The sequence below is a fragment of the Canis lupus genome, chromosome 32, assembly GCF_003254725.2.
Source record: "Canis lupus dingo isolate Sandy chromosome 32, ASM325472v2, whole genome shotgun sequence".
Classification (NCBI taxonomy): Eukaryota; Metazoa; Chordata; class Mammalia; order Carnivora; family Canidae; genus Canis; species Canis lupus.
The window spans coordinates 10,225,701-10,242,503 of record NC_064274.1 but is presented as its reverse complement, the minus strand read 5'-3'; the positions used below and the strand labels follow the sequence as shown (position 1 = coordinate 10,242,503).

The 16,803-nt window shown below is 33.7% G+C and overlaps 1 protein-coding gene across 13 annotated transcripts in view; it reads right to left on the bottom strand.

Annotated features, from left to right (window-relative positions):
• The window catches only part of PTPN13 (protein tyrosine phosphatase non-receptor type 13), a 203,224-nt gene that overhangs the window by 97,194 nt on the left and 89,227 nt on the right, over positions 1-16,803 (bottom strand). For all 13 annotated transcript variants that reach the window (XM_035709563.2, XM_035709561.2, XM_035709560.2 and 10 more), the window contains exons 5-6: positions 14,893-15,078; positions 9,457-9,544 (exon numbers count right to left, since the gene is read on the bottom strand). In XM_035709563.2, the coding sequence (XP_035565456.1) occupies positions 9,457-9,544; positions 14,893-15,078 (274 nt within the window). The remainder of the gene's footprint in view (positions 1-9,456; positions 9,545-14,892; positions 15,079-16,803) is intronic.

Below are 16,803 nucleotides of genomic sequence, written 5' to 3'. Positions count from 1 at the left end.
TAAAGTACCAATTATTTTATTCTTTAGTCTTTGATGTTGATACAGTAAAAACAGTAAGTCATTCTAATTTTTTTATGGCACCAGTCTGTAAATGCATCGAGACACAGCAAAAATATCCAACCAGTAATTCATTTTTGGAATCCTAGCATCAGTAACACAAAAAATCATATATCTCCCCTATAAAAAAAGAAATGTAGAAAAATACCTTCGAGTTACTAATGCAAAAGCCCATAAACATTGAAGATTTCCTGTGTGACCTTCTGTGATCCCTCTTTGATAGCTTATTTGCTATGTATACAGTATAAAATAATGACTAAAACTTTCATAGGAATAATAAATTGCTTAGCAATTCATCTGAATAAGTCAATTTCCTCTTCAGGGTGACAGCTATAGGCTTTAATTCTGTGACTCCACATTTCACCTTAATAATCTTAGAAAAGTGAATTCATTTCAGAGTGGTCAACAAATAACTGCTCACCGGAGAATTGGATTCAAACATTTTGCTTTTTTTGCAACTCATCTTTCCCTGAACACGGATCCACTTAAGTGCAAATACGGATAACACCAATATTTGGGGGCATGTCATATAAAGAAGACTGAGAATATATCACACCACATCTAAATATAGATTGTCATAGACTTTAGCCTCTAATGTAAGATAATTTAAAACTGATAAACACATCTATGTTATAGTATTTTAGGAGTAAATTACATTCTTAAACCACATATTGAAACTCATTAATTTAAAATTTTATTTAAAAATAGAGAACAGAGAATACATTAGGTGAAAGATAAGAGCTGAAAGGACCTAAGGATCATACAATCATAGATGAACTCAACAATCTGCCTTCTTTTACTGCTTGACTACCAACAAGTAGCCAAAACTTAGAGAAAAATTTAAAAACTGAGAATTTTGGCAACATCATAAATTCATAATCAAACACCTTGGACACTCAATGTCAATGTGTTAATAGTAATTTCATTCACTCTGCACAAGGCTTCACTTTTCCTCATTCTTCAAATTTCCCACATTAATTCCCTCTTCTCTTTTCTGATGATCTTGCTTCATATTCCATCAAGAAAACAGAATGTCAGAAGAGTGCTTTTTCATTTTCCCATGGCTAATTCTATACATCTACCTGTGTCTGCCAATCTTTTCCCTTGCTTCAAAAGATGACATTTTCTACCAGTTGAAGGCTGATTCCCAATATATGTTCAATCCCCTTCTTCTTCTAGGTTATCAGAGATTTTACTTTGGTTAACTTCTGCCGTCTATCTTAATTAATCCCCTTTTCTATTGAGTCATTCCCATTAGTATACAAACATGCTTTAATATCTCTTTAATAAAAAGCAAATTAAACAAAACCTCTCCCCTGTTACCACAAATCTCTGTGCTCCTGCTGTCTCCAATTTCTTATTTCCCATTCAGATTCTACTCACATTAGTAAACTTCCAACTCCTCCATACTTTGGCAACTATCATTATGTAAAACTAATGACCTCCATATTGCCAAATCCAATAGATGTTTTACATTCACATCTTACCTCTCAGCAACAACTGATGGTGATGACACTTACTTAATGAAGCACTTTCCTCTCTTTACAAGACTGGTTTTCTCCTACATCTTAGACTGCTCATTCTGAGTCATTGCTTTTTCCTCCTCTATTAGATATCCAAATGTTCGATTTCCTCAGGTATCAGTTTTAGAACCTTTTCACTCTTTTCTTATATAATTTCATCTACTAACAAGGCTTTAAATAATTATCTACATACTCTTAACTCCCAAATTTATATTCTTGGTACCAATGTCTTCTGGGAGCTCCAATCTTCTATGATTGAGACTTTTTTTTAATAAAGATTTTATTTATTTATCCATGAGAGACACAGAGAGAGAGAGAGGGAGAGGCAGAGACACAGGCAGAGGGAAAAACAGGCTCCATGCAGGGAGCCTGACATGGGACTCGATCCTGGGTCTCCAGGATCACGCCCTGGGCTGAAGGCGGTGCTAAACCATTGAGCCACCCGGGCTCCCCAATGATCGAGACTTCTATTAGTATATCTTAGAAGCACCTTAAACTTAACATGCTTAATACTATTTTTTGTTTCCCATATTTAGAGATGTCCATTCAACCCCAATCTTTCTAATTTCAATACATGGCATCACTATCCAAATGATTGCTCAAAACAAATATGGGCACCATCCTGAAATCCTTCATCATCCTTACTGCTAGTATCAAATTCATCAGAAGTGTTGGCTATTTAACTTCTCAAATATATTTTATTCCATGTGATTATTTCTGTTTTCACCGGCATCATCCTATTTCCAGTTAACATTATCAATTGACTAGAAAACTGCAACAGCTTCTGGATAGGCCTCCCTACTTATTTCTTCATCCAACCACTCTCTATAGTCAGCAGCCAGAGTTATCTTCTCAAAAAATAAATTCCATGATGCCACCACCCTTTTCAAAAAGTCTCAAAAGCATACTATTACGCTCAAAATAAAATCAAGACTCCTTTTAGATCTGTCATTTAAATTTTTTAAAGTCTCATCTCCAATTCTTTTATTCTTTTCAGGCCACAGGTTTTCCTGTAAAGCTCTTATATGTGAGGATCTCTGTACATACTGTCTTCTAAGCTTTGAATGGTCTAGACCTTTCTCATGGTTAGTTGTTTCTTATTCTACACTTTTATCTTAAATAGGACTTCTTCTACCCTGACCACTATTGAAGTAATCACTTTCCAAGTGTATGATGAGTCTATCCCATTTCTAACAGATTTATCATTTTCTTGCAGGTCATTAGTATTTACTAACAATGTATTGGTGGGCTATGGCATCCTAAAAGAGCCATATGAATCTTAAAACTTCTTAGCAGCCATGTGAGTTTTAAAACTTCTCACCAGCCATATGAGTCTTAAAACTAATTGCTAATAAGGTGCCTCTTGGATAACTAAATGCTAGGTTTCTGTCTGTATGCAAACGAGTAGATATAAAAATATTTCAGTTTCTAAGTACTAAAAGTCCAGAAAGTTAAAAAAAAAAAAAAGTACAGAACGTTAACATTTTAAAATTCTGTAAGGTAGTACAAAATTATAATGAAAATAATTCATTTAAAAGTTTGCATTCCCTTTATACTCTGCTTCTACAAAATATGCCAAATTTAACTATGGCTCAATATGCTCTACATGCCTGAAAATCACATTATGATAGCCAACTTAAAGTCTCATGAACATTATTTGTAAAAGATGATTTTGACCATAATAAGGTCTCTTCTGGTAGCCAATAAAACAAAGGAATGGGAAAGTAGGAAGAGGAGTGAAAAAGAAAGACGGGGTGGGGGACGGATTAATACTCCTGAGGAAAATGGGCAACAAATTATGGAGGTGTGAAACAGGTTCAAAGTAATTTGTATATACCTGTTAGAGATGGTCTAAAGTAAAATTGTTAAGAGCTATAAGCCACAAAAGTATTAAAAGGAGAAACTGAGTGTGGATCACCTCTTGAAAGAAGAAAAAGGAAGTGACAGGAAAGATATATTTGGAGCTAAGTGGTTTCTCCAGTGGGTCTCAGAGGCTAGGACTGCTTTTGTTTGCTTTTTGGGTGAAAAAGGAGACATACCTTTATCTAGGTAAAAAAAAAGAGATGGATTTGGGCTGGTACAAACACACCATTTTCAAATCACATATTCCTAACTGGCAGGAGTCTCAATGCATTTTGTCAGGTCAATGATACTCACTTATCTTCAACTATACAACTAGATATGTAATTGCATGATGAATACTTCACAAGTGGATAGAATATATATACAGCGTCACATATCATATTATGGTTGCCTAATATTGCTAAAGCACTAGGGGAAAAATTTCACTAATCTGGGACCTAAAAATGAGAGTTCAAATATAGAATCTGGCCCTTTAAATGAGGAAAGACCCGGAATTTTAGGCTCATGAGGTGCACAGTCAGCTAGACCAGTAAAAACCATGTACATTGTTAACAACAGTGCTACTTACTTACTAACTTTGAGACTAGGTAAAATGCAATTTCTTCAACTGCTCTCCAAATCTTTCTAAACATGTGCTTGACTATTATAACGATTTTATTTAACAGGCAATAAACAGAACTGCAATCATAAGTACATTTAATAGGTGTGTTCACTACCCAGTTTGATCATAGGAAGTTAATGTTATTTCTGAAGGCAATGCCATTGGAGCTACTCTTAAAAGATTTCAGGTGGAAACTTCTTTAATATTTCCCTATCCTGGGAGAGTTACTAGCTCTTTCCACTATACTCCTAGAGCACACTGGCCCTCTCTTAGGACATTCTTTCACTATATTAAAATTATCTATTATAGTAGATATCTCTCATCACTCCCACTCATTTCCTCACTCCACCTCCAACTGGAACAATAACACAAGAAACCATGTCTTACCTGTTTTTGTATTTCTATTTCCTGATTAAAGACATTCCAAAACAATGTGTGTAGAATAGATTGATTGCATAACTTTTTGAAACCTTTTTAAAGTCAATGTAGGTAGTTAATCTATCAGAAAGATTACTATCAAAACACACCTGGGTTTTAATTCTAGCTTTATCAAATTCAAACCAAGAGCTTGGGCAAGCCACTTAATTTCCATGTTTCTTATTTCCTTCATCTACAAAACTGGATATAACTTGTTATATGTTCTTCTTAAAGATGGCAAGAGAAATGAACATCCAATGAACTATCATGAGTTCTTCTGAACAAGGGCAACATAAAATTCTAAATTCCGCTCTTCTTTGTTTCTGCTTTATTTCCCTCAGCTTTCAATTATCTAGCAAGGGGGAATTCAAAAGTTCTTTTGAGAGGAAATCATGAAACCAGAAATCAAAAGAGTTACAAAATTCTAAGTTATACAGTTATAAAAGTTCTAGTTTTATAATTTAAAAAATCAAATTATTCAAAACAGGATAAAGGGTAACTATAGGTGGATTTTCCATCTCTTGAAAAGGCTCAGAGTTCAGAGAGAACTTACAAACAGCATTAGATTTTATACAATTATGAGCATTCAAATATAAAATGAAACCATAAACATATTCCTTTTGGAGAATACATAGCTTACAGGCAAAACAAAACAAAACCAAACAAACTAAAAGGGAGAAAAAGAAATAAAAGATTTTATCCATTTTATTCAGGGGAGAGAGAGAGAGAACGAGGCAGAGACACAGGCAGAGGGAGAAGCAGGCTCCAGCAGGGAGCTGGACGTGGGACTCGATCCCAGGTCTCCAGGATCATGCCCTGGGCTGCAGGCGGCGCTAAACCTCTGAGCCACTCAGGGATCCCCAAAATAAAAGATTTTAAGAACATAAAAAGTCTTTATAATAGAAAATATTCCATTTATTTTAGTTAAGTTGAATAAAAAATCTCCCTCCTAAAGTACACTGTTTTAACTATACTTGTTCTATATGATTAACATCATCCTTAGATATCATCATTCACCTTTCCCCCACACAAGACTCAAGAAATTTAAGCATATCTTAGAAGCTAACTTCAAAATGACATTTCAGTATTTAAAAAGGCTCCCTGATTCCCATCCGTCCTCACAAGTGTGTTCAAGTACATAAAAAAGAAATGTGATATTGTCAATATGCCCAAGTTCTAAAGCACTATCATGCTGATCTGATCATGGTGTAGGTTTCCACCTTAAGCTTGGCAGGAAATGTTTGATTTATACACTGGCAGTATAAAATAACAAAATGGGGGCTGACAGCCCACTAGTTTAGGCCTTAGCTTTTGTAACAGATCTGAAAGGTAAGATATGAGGAGAGACTTTTATTTTTTGAGGAGAGACATTTTAATGTAATTTACTCATAGATAAAAAAATGTTATTGTTAAGTTTCAGTTGAACAATCAAATCACTTACAAGGCATTAGCCCTAAAATTGCTTACTTCTTTTAAACTAATTCTGTATCTCACTGCCCATTTAGACGTTTTCTTTATTGAAAACTACAGCCAGGAGCCTAATAAACTAAAACTATCACTACAGAAAGGTTTCACAGGTTGGTCTGCATCAAATAGAATACTTTAGTCCTGATGCAGTAAATCAAGGCTCTTTGTTGCAAGTGACTACTGACAGTTAAGAACTGGAGATGCTCAAAAGTAACACTGGTGTCCTAGAAGAATGTTTTTTCTGCACAAGGTAATTTTTTTAATCTTAAGGTTTTACATTATATTAGTATATGCCATTGACTATTTGCTGCTAATTGCTTGTCTGATGATGGCTATAATCATTACATTACATTGATTCTGTCTTTGAGATGTGGTTTTACATATTTGTCAAAGGTAAATTAAGACAGTCCTTGAGCAGTACTACCATGGAAAGTAATGGCTAAGAACTGAAGAACCCTCTTATATTACATTTAATCTCAAAAAGGCTATTGTTTCATTAAGTATAAGGACCTCTAATCCTACTCAAAATGTAAACATAAACAAAATTTGGTTTATCTTGATTACAGATTATAATTTCTTACAAATTCTCTTGAGTTTAGATATCAAGGAGACTTAATTCTCCAATAAATGGATATGACTATACAATCATAAAATCAATGGACAGTCCATTTAAAGATTTCTGTTAAATTTTTGAAGTCACTACAGTCAGCCCTAGATCATCTGCATTTGGGCAGTCTATTCATCATAAGAATTCTAAAGAGCTATTAAGACAATAGGATTAAATATTTCTTAATATTATAAAAACAAAATCACAAATGAAAAGCATTAATAATTTGGTCTAAAACTTGATATATTTGTTGTTAAAGTAATGAAATAGTCTAATAATATGAGTCAAGATGGTGAATTACAGTTTTTCTTTTTACTTTGCATACAACTTAATGTTTAAAATAGGTTATCTAAAAAAAATAAATCATAGAATCTCATATATTTCTTTATGGAACCATTAAAATTATATTATAAATGTATTATAATACATCCCTCTCCCTAGTATCGATGTCCAGGAAGCTTGACTTTGTATATACTTTTATTAAAAAATATATGTATATATGTAAATGACAAAATAACCTGCTATCTAAAGTACATTAAGGACTAGGTATTGATTCAGTTCAATCGCTAATTGCTACTACTAAAATAGTATGTATATGTAACAATAAGACTTTGAATGGTTGTAAGTAATATAATCTAAACTATGTTAACACTTGAATCTTTATAAAATTTGATAAACTAAATATGGCAGAGCAATCTTCTTTTTTTCTATAGCATTTATGATGAATAGGGATAAAATGGGAGTCTCATATATATAGGAACATTTATTATTTTTAGAAAAAAAAACAAACTACATTTAAAAATTAGTAATAGGGATGCCTGGGTGGCTCAGCAGTTGAGTGCCTGCCTTTGGCTCAGGGCATGATCCCAGAGTCCCAGGATTGAGTCCTGCACTGGGCTTCCTGCATGGAGCCTGCTTCTCCCTCTGCCTATGTCTCTGCCTCTCTCTCTCTCATTCTGGGCTTCTCATGAAAAAAATAATAAAATCTTAAAAAAATAAAAATTAATAATAATATACTATAGTTACTAACCCAATAAATAACAAATAAGCAAATCAACTTCAATTCCACAACATGGCCATTTAATAATAGTAGAAGGTGATAGAAGAGAATTCCAGAAAGAAATGAAAGAACAGGAAAGAGATATAAAGAAGGGAGATAGGAATGGAGAAGGAAAGAGAGCAAGAGAAGGAGAGGGATTATGAACATAAACACTACTGGAAGGGAGAGGGAAAAGCTAGAAAAATGTAAAATAAGAGAAACAGAAACCATTAAAATCTAACATTCACTTATTAAAATGCTCATTATGTCTCCTTGAAAAAGACTCTCTTAGCTTGCTATTGACATTTAACTATAATTTTCTATTATTATTCAATTCTAAAAGAGGAGTCTGAAATTCTGAAGGATTAACAAAATGTTGCTTATCTTGGCACTAAGGTTCACACTATATCATACCTCAAATCCTGCAAGTTTTAAAATAAAGGGAAAGACTTTTACCTACAAGATGGTGTATTTATATATAAATATGGAAGCATAAATATAGTAAGAAATACAAGAAAGGGTTAAACATACTCTTCAAATTGCCATCAAAGCACTGAGAAAACTAAGTGAAAGTCTGTCTTTGGGTTTTTTTTGACCCATGCATAAATTAATAATACATATATTAGAAAAGGAACTTTATATAACCAGAAATAAATTAATTATATCGATGACAATGAAAGGTAAAGTACTTTTCCAGAAAAATAGTCGTAATTCACCATAAGTAAAATGGATGTTTCAAACAGACACTTAACTAAACCATTACAGAATCACTCCAACAGAAACAATTTTATTGCTTTTCTTTGACTTCTCAAGATAAGCAGTACACTTGCTTTGGGCACATTTTTCCTCCTCAATACAAGAATTCTGAATTCTGCAAAACATCTGGTCCAGATAATCAAGTGTCTATTTACTTTCCACAATGAGAGTTTCTCATAGGCTTTAAATAAGGTAGCTGTGCCCTGATTGTCTGATTAAATTAAAAAGTTACGCATTTTAGCTTTTTAATCGGAGCATTTTCAGTTAAAACGTTTTATTAGAATATATTTATGCAATGTTTACATTTACTTTGCCCAGCCAAGATTTAAGACAATAAAATACTCACCTATAAAATATTTTTATTAATGTTTAGATTAACCTAATTATCAATATTGCTTGAGAAGTAAAGCGAACAAAGACAATTTTTAAAAAGTACATTTTATAAACAAGCCAAGCTTGAAATTTAACAATGAAAAATCAATTTTCATGTAAAATTTTATTTTTTCTGCTTTCATTTTACCTGTTTGGGATTTCTAATCATTTTCTAAAAAAATTAATTTTATAGGATCCATAATTATCTAATGCTATTAGCCAACAGTAAAACCACTCTTCATCAATTTCTATTGACTAAGTATCTTATAATCTAAGATAGTATTTGATAACTACAAGTCATAAAATCAGCTTAGGGGGTTGTGATTCCCATTTAAAAAATGAACTAGAAAAGAAAAAAGAATGCAGCAAAAATAGCGTTGCTTTCTGAAACTTTGCTTCAGTAGTGTTTATGTTCATAATTTAGGTTTGTTTCACCTTGCTTTAAAATGTATTTTTAATATAAAATTCCATGATAAAGATGATAAAGTAAAAAAATGATACTATTGCTATAATACCAATATTGGATAGGAAATGATTTACTGTGGGAGTTCTTAGTAATGTTTGTTGCATAATTTTAATGGATTTATATATTAATATAGTTAGTGTTCCTATCTGTTTCCTGTCTCCACTTTGCATACTTATGTCCTAATTATGGTCACAATTATCAGAATTCCAAGCCAGATAAAAACAATTTCATAAAAGAAACAATGCAATAAAGTTAGAGCTTAAAATTTTCCTATAAATATACTCTTACCTGTTGGTAATCCTTTTCCTCTTAATCGGTCTCGAATAGCTTGGCTTCGATCAGGCTTTTGTTCACTGTTATGGGAAAGTTGATCCGTCTGTACACATATAAACAAAATCAAGTTTAACAAAACAATCTCCCTTTCATTTTCATGGTAATTATCTACAGAACGACACTAGTCAGACAATTTTTGGAGACTATAGTATTAAGAAAAGACACTCCACATTTGCTATTATTAATTTGTATTCCTTCAACAGGATTTATGTAACTTAGTTCTGGCCAATTCATCTTCAGGAAATGTAAAGCAAGACTGAGTTATAGAAGAGTTATTTGCTAACTAGGGAACAAAGTTAGCCAAACTGAAGTAGTTAAAATGAGTTTCCTCTGAAAACAGCATACCTGAAGAGTTCTTTGTTTCCTGTAACTACGTTAATCTCTTAAGTTACATTATGGTTTTAAAAACACATTAATTCTGGGGTAATAAAGCTTTCTCCTGATTATAACTATGGATGGAAGGTATTGACTTAAAATTATTTTCAAAACTAATTTTCTAGATTTTTTTCTCCCAGAAATTACATTTGAGAAATGTTTTAAACTAAATGGACATATTGAGGAATGACAAATTTAAATAAAAAACAAGAGTCTTAAACTTTAAAAACTTTAACTGATGGTACTCATTTAAAATAAAGCGTATCATTTTTTCCTCCCTAGCTGCTTGAAACTTGGCTGCCATCATGAATGACACAGTAACTATCTGGACCAGGAAGTTCATGACAAACCAACTACTTCAGCTGAAAAAATGATCCTTGATATTCTTCACCCTGGAAAGGCAACAGCACCTAAGGCAGAAATTTGCAAAAACTAGCCAAAGTATATAAAACCATTCCATATGTTATCTTTGTGTTTGGATTCCTACCCAATTTTGGTGGTGGCAAGACAACTGGCTTTGAGATGATTTATGATTCTGTGGATGACGCAAAGAAAAATGAACCCAAACACAAGACTTATAAGACATGGCCCATATGAGAAGAAAAAGATCTCAAGAAAATGGCCCAAAGAACACAAGAACAGAATGAAAAATGTCAGGGAGTCGGCAAAAGCCAATGTTGGTGCTGGCAAAAAGAAATTAAGTATCTAATGGTGAGCTGGAGATTGGACAACAGAAGGAATAAAGATTCTGCAGGGACTTTATCTGTGGTGATAGTGCAGATTTTTCATGAGAGGATAAATAACTTTTAAAAAATTAATAAAATAAAGGATATTAGAGGGGAGGCTAGTAGGGAGATGGTTGAAACCGGTGAAGGGGATTAAGAGTACATTTATCATGATGAGCACTGAGCACTGAGTAATGATGTACAGAACTGCTGTATCACTATATTATACACCTGAAACTAATCTGACACTGTATGTTAACTATGCTGGAATTAGAGTAAAAAAATTAAAAATATATTAGCCAAAAAAGTATATTACCTTTAAAAAATAAATAAAAGTGTATCAAATTTGATCAAATTCCAAACTATAAGGGGTGAAAAATTAGAACACTGGGTTTATTTAAATGATTGAATAGAAGCTTCAAGAAATAAATGGAGAGATAATAATGAAGACAAATTATTTAAATCTGGCACCAAAAGCATGCATATATATTTGTTTACACACATACATACACACACATTTTAATATTCCTCTATTAGTGAAACTTGTTTGAGTATGGGTTAAAAATTCACTTAAGTTTAAGGTAGGGATGCCTTGGTGGCTCAGTAATTGAGCATCTGCCTCTGGCTTGGGGCATGATCCTGGGGTCCTGGGATTGAGTCCTGCATCAGGTTCCTTGCAGGGAGCCTGCCCCTCCCTTTGCCTATGTCTCTGCTTCTCTCTGTGTGTCTCTCATAAATCAATAAAAAATAAAGTCTTTAAAAAAAAAAGTTTAAGGTAGTATATTCAAGGTATTATTTTTCCTACTTATAAGACTTATAAGTCTTATAAGATGGAAGTATTTCTGAAATGATATTATCCTTTAAATTACATAAATGATCTAGGTAGTGTATTGCACTATATTGTCAGTTACTAAAAAGATAAAGAACATCCTGCATCTTTGGGAATCTGTATCGACACTACTATTAATAACAGCGGCCATTTATTGAGCAATTACTAGAAAGCAGGGACTACTTTAGGTGCTTTACATACTTTACGTTATTTAATACTCAAAACTGCTATGTGGTAGGGTTATTATCCTTGCGTTGCAGATGAAGAGAGAAATAGCGAGGAAACTTCAAAGAACCTTGAAGCAGCTCATCGACATTGAAATAATTATCTGTAAACTGTTCAGTAATATGAGTAGATGATATGTGTTACTACTCCTATTTTACAGATAAGTAAAATTGAGGTCAAAGATGCTTTAACATTAAATCAGTAGAAGAACCAAGATAAGTAAACTGGCCTGTTGACTTTTACTCTATGTTAATTAAGTAGATAAGAATTATGGTTACTTGAAATGAATTTCACACTTAGGACCAAATCATTCTATCAGCTCCTGGAGGCAACAACAGCTTTGAGGAGCAAAATGGCTAACAGCGTGGGCTCTGGAGCCTGAGAGATCCACGTTCCAATTGTGTCTGTCATTTACAAAGTGCATGGTCATGGGCAGGTTATTTCATCTTTCAAAGCTTTGGTACCATTATCTCTAAAATGGGCGTGAAATTATCTTCTGTATCCTGAGATTGTTAAAATGAACAAATGTGGAAAAGCACATAAGCCATTTAGCACAGTGCCTGGCACAAAACACTGAAAAAAAAAAACCCATAGCCGTTGGAATTCCTTCTGTTGGGTGACATCCAGGAGACTAGCAAGAGCAATAGAAAGATGAGAGGAACATTGTTATTTCTTAGTAGAAATTTGCCTCTGGAAAGGCACACTATCTATGTACTAACTCTGATTGACCCTTCTTTTTTTTTTTTTTTTTTTGATTGACCCTTCTATTCTCTCCTACTAAACATTCCCATAACATATCCCATATCAGACTTACTACTATTCCTCAAACATACCCTGCTCTTTCCTTTTTTTGGCATTTATCCAGACTTACTTTCCTCTGCCTAGATTACTTCCTATCAGACTATTGGATCTAGTTCAAAGTGCTATTTTTCAATGCAGTTATACTTTATATCCTTCCCCTCAAACCTTCATAGCTTTTAAATTTCTTCCTGTGGTTTTCATACCTTCTTCCGCATTTTATATATAATTAATTGTAGAACTTTATGGTTGTAGAACTTTACATAAGAGCTCATAGAAGGTAGCAAATATTTTATTCAAATTTTTATCTTCAAAAAAAAATTTTTATCTTCTGTAGTATGTAGACAGGATTCATATGTAGTTGAGCAATATAGTTACTGTCATAAACTGCCTTAGGTACTAATTGTAAAGAGATGGAGATCTTTTATCTAATATGGGCAACTATTAGAAGGATATTAGAATTCCATGGAGGAATATTTCTTCACAGAAAGAAGGAAGAAAAAAATAATTCCAGGATTCTTAGTATAGGAATAAAATCAGCAAGACAAAAGTTTTAGAGGAAATGTGGTATAATAGAAAGATCCCTGGACTAATAGGAAACATATGTCCCACAAGCTGTGTGAGTCTCAATTTCCTTATTTATAAGCTGAAGGAGTTAATTACAGATTAATGTTTCCCAAAGGTTAGTGTCATGAGACAATAAAAAAAAAAAAAGACCTAAATAAGTTAGGAAATGTTTTACCTACATGCATATGACATGTAATATAGTCTAGTGTATTAAAGGCTCCGAGAAGTTCTGTAGTGAAAATATACTTTAATTTCTCTTAAACAGGTTTTCTTCAAACATATTTAATCACAAAGGAATTTTAAAAAACAAAACTATATTTGATACTATGTAGGAACTTTGGTCTGGATAGAAGGCTTTCATAGATTTTTAGTAGCTTTACCTTTGTTCAAAAAAAAAATCACATGCAGGAATATAAACAAAAAAATAAATTAAAATGGAGCAGCTCTAGTTAAGGAGGGTATAAAATAACCAGCCGAGAACCCTATACACTCAGCCTCTATTACCTTTATTCCTTTCACTGTATAAATACAAAGGCTGCATAGGGTACAGTTTATAAACCATTTGCCTGGAAGAATCTATGAGCCTGTTTCTTGTCAACTAGCAGGCCGTATGGCGTTTGGATATACCCCAGCCAGCCATACAACATCTTGGTTAAGATGGCAGAACTAAACCCCTAGGGAAGAAGAAGTAAGAAGCCATCAATAACATTGTGTGACAGTGGCACATCTGTAGTCCACACAGAAGAGTAGAACCTCACTCAGGTACCATAACTCTAAGGGTAAGAACAGATAAAGTTTGGATCTAGATCAGATATCAAAAACCAAGGAGTATCCAAGTACTATATATTCATGTCTTTTGGTCCCAGATAAAGTATAACACATAGAGGTGAGACTATAGGTACAGGGTTTGCTATTCTTGGGGTTCTTCACATCTATGACATCTATAACGAGAGAGAGAGAGAGAGAGAAAGAGTCCAGGTCTTGGGGTACTTTAGTAGAGATACAAGCATGTATCACCCCTACACACCAGGTGACAGTATCCACAGAAGGTGGGGAGGATTTCAAGACTACCCAAGGGGTCCAGATAAGTAAGTGGCCAAGAAAGATTTAAGCAACAGAAAGTGCATTTTTTTAAGAAAGTGCATTATTAATGCTAAAATCCATTTTGAATGTCAATGTGTGTTTTTTTTTTTTAAAGGTTTTATTTATTTATTCATAGAGATGCAGAGAGAGAGAGAGGCAGAGACACAGGTAGAGGGAGAAACAGGCTCCATGCAGAGAGCCCGAAGTGGGACTCGATCCCGGTTCTCCAGGATCACACCCCGGGCTGCAGGCGGCGCTAAACCGCTGCGCCACTGGGGCTGCCCAATGTGTTTTTTATAATAGACAGAACCACTAGCTGGAAGCTCCTTACGAAGTAACAAAGGAGGCAAGAGCAGACATTTTCAACTCTAACATGTTCTAAAAAAAAGAGAGATTCTCTTAAATACTAGGACACTAAAGTTATTGCACTGGGCTTCTAAATTTTAAGTACTGTTTTTTAATTTTTTTTTTTAAGATTTTATTTATTTATTCATGAGAGACACACAGGCAGAGGGAGAAGCAGGCTCCACGCAGGAGCCAGACGTGGGACTCAATCCCGGGTCTCCAGGATCACGCCCTGGGCCGAAAGCAGTGCTAAACCACTGAGCCACCCAGGCTGCCCTTAAGTACTGTTTCAATTAAACAATTAACATTAGCACAAGAAATTTAATGTTCTTAGTCTTCATTGAGAAAAATGCTACCTACCTATAGTATCTTTAAATAAAATTTTGCAATATTCTGCTAAATTTTAAAATATGACTACATGTACCAGTTGGAACTATAGCTTACCCCAGAAAGATTTCCCAGAACCAGTTTTACCAACTGCTTCACATAGGAAAATGAAGGTGCACAATTGCTATTCCTAATGTGGGCACTGCAAGCATCCAGGACGGTCCGAACAGAAACTCGAGCATAAATAACATCTTCACACATTCCAAGCAGTATGCTGTTGAGATGATCTCCAAGCTTGATAGGCTGAATATAAAGAAGGGAAAAGCCACTTTGATAAGTGTGGGTAAATCTTATCCAACATGAGACAAGCTATCACAGGAGTCACAGGAACCACCCCAAACACCTTCAAATACTTGGAGGAAAGGAATTCCTTATCATGTACACACACACACACACACATATTTTAAAGATTTTATTTATTTATTCATGAGACACAGAGAGAGAGAGAGAGGCAGAGACACAGGCAGAGGGAGAAGCAGGCTCCATGCAGGGAGCCCAACGTGGGACTGCATCCTGGGACCCAAGGATCACGCCCTGGGGCCGAAGGCAGGTGCTAAACCGCTGAGCCACGCAGGGATCCCTCCTTATCATATATACTTTATATATATTTATATTTTTTATATTTATATATTTTTTACTACATATATAAAATATATATGCATATATATTTTACTACATTTTACCTTTTCATAACCCCCCAAATTAGCAAAAGATGGTTAATATACCTTTCCCCAAATAGGAAGTATTACAGAAAAACTCAGGTTTTTTTATATGATAAAGAAATGAAATTCCTGAGTTATTCAAATATTTTGGTAAGCAGTTACATGTGTGTGTGTGTGCGTGCATATGTGTGTGTACATATTCTGAGTGAATAAATGATTTCCTAACAATCAAAATATGTAATATAGTCAATATATATTAAATATAATTTGACTCTGATGATAACTTAGATTTCAAATACTGCAATGACTTAAGATCATCTAAATATTAGTTCTCATTATGCTGGTGACACAGAGGACCTGGAATGTAAGATTTTTTAATTAGTTGACATGATTTGTAGAATATTCTATCCAAATGTCCAATAAGCATACTAAGAAATACAAATTAAAATCACAAAAAGAAGCCAGTACAACTCAACAGAATGGCTAAAAAGAAAAAGACTGATAATTTGACGTACTGATAAGGAGAAAAGCATTGTTGGTAGGAGTTTAAACCAGTACATCTACTTAGGTTAAAGCATGCTTTTTCTATGACCCTTCCTTTCCACTTCTCATCCGTTTGGGTATTATGTCACCCTTTAGATCTCAGATTAGATGCAATGCCCTTTAATAAACTCATCCTAACCCTCTAGGTCTAGTAAGAGGTTCCAACTCTGGTTTTCCATAACACCCTCCATTTCCCTACCACAGCATTCACACATTGTTATAATTGGTTATTTAATTGCTTGTACCTATGGATGTACTCTACAGGCATGGGCCATTATATTTCTGTATATGTCTACTACAGTGTCTGACACAAGATAGGGGCTTTTGAAATGGCATTAAGTATTTGCATACTGATAGCAAAATACAAATGAAAGTTTCTACTTCTTCAATTTATACATTATATATTGACTTAATTTTCAGTTATCTGAAGAGTATAAAGTGTGAATCATAGGCTGTGATCACATTTTACACGTAAATTAGGTTGTACAATATATGACACCAATATTTCTGGTAATAATTTAACCTTTTCACTTGAATTTATAAAATTGAGGTTGAGAAGAGAGAGTACATACACAGTATTTTTCATGATACAAAATGAGACCAAGTTGAAGATTCTAAGAATTTTAGAATAAAAGCCTAAATCATTTACTTCTTAATTTGATAACAACACTGATACTAGTTATTTTTTGTTTTTGATTTCTAAATGCCTAAAATAAAACCTAATTCTGTATACTATATCTTTGTGTTGATGAAATACAGTTAG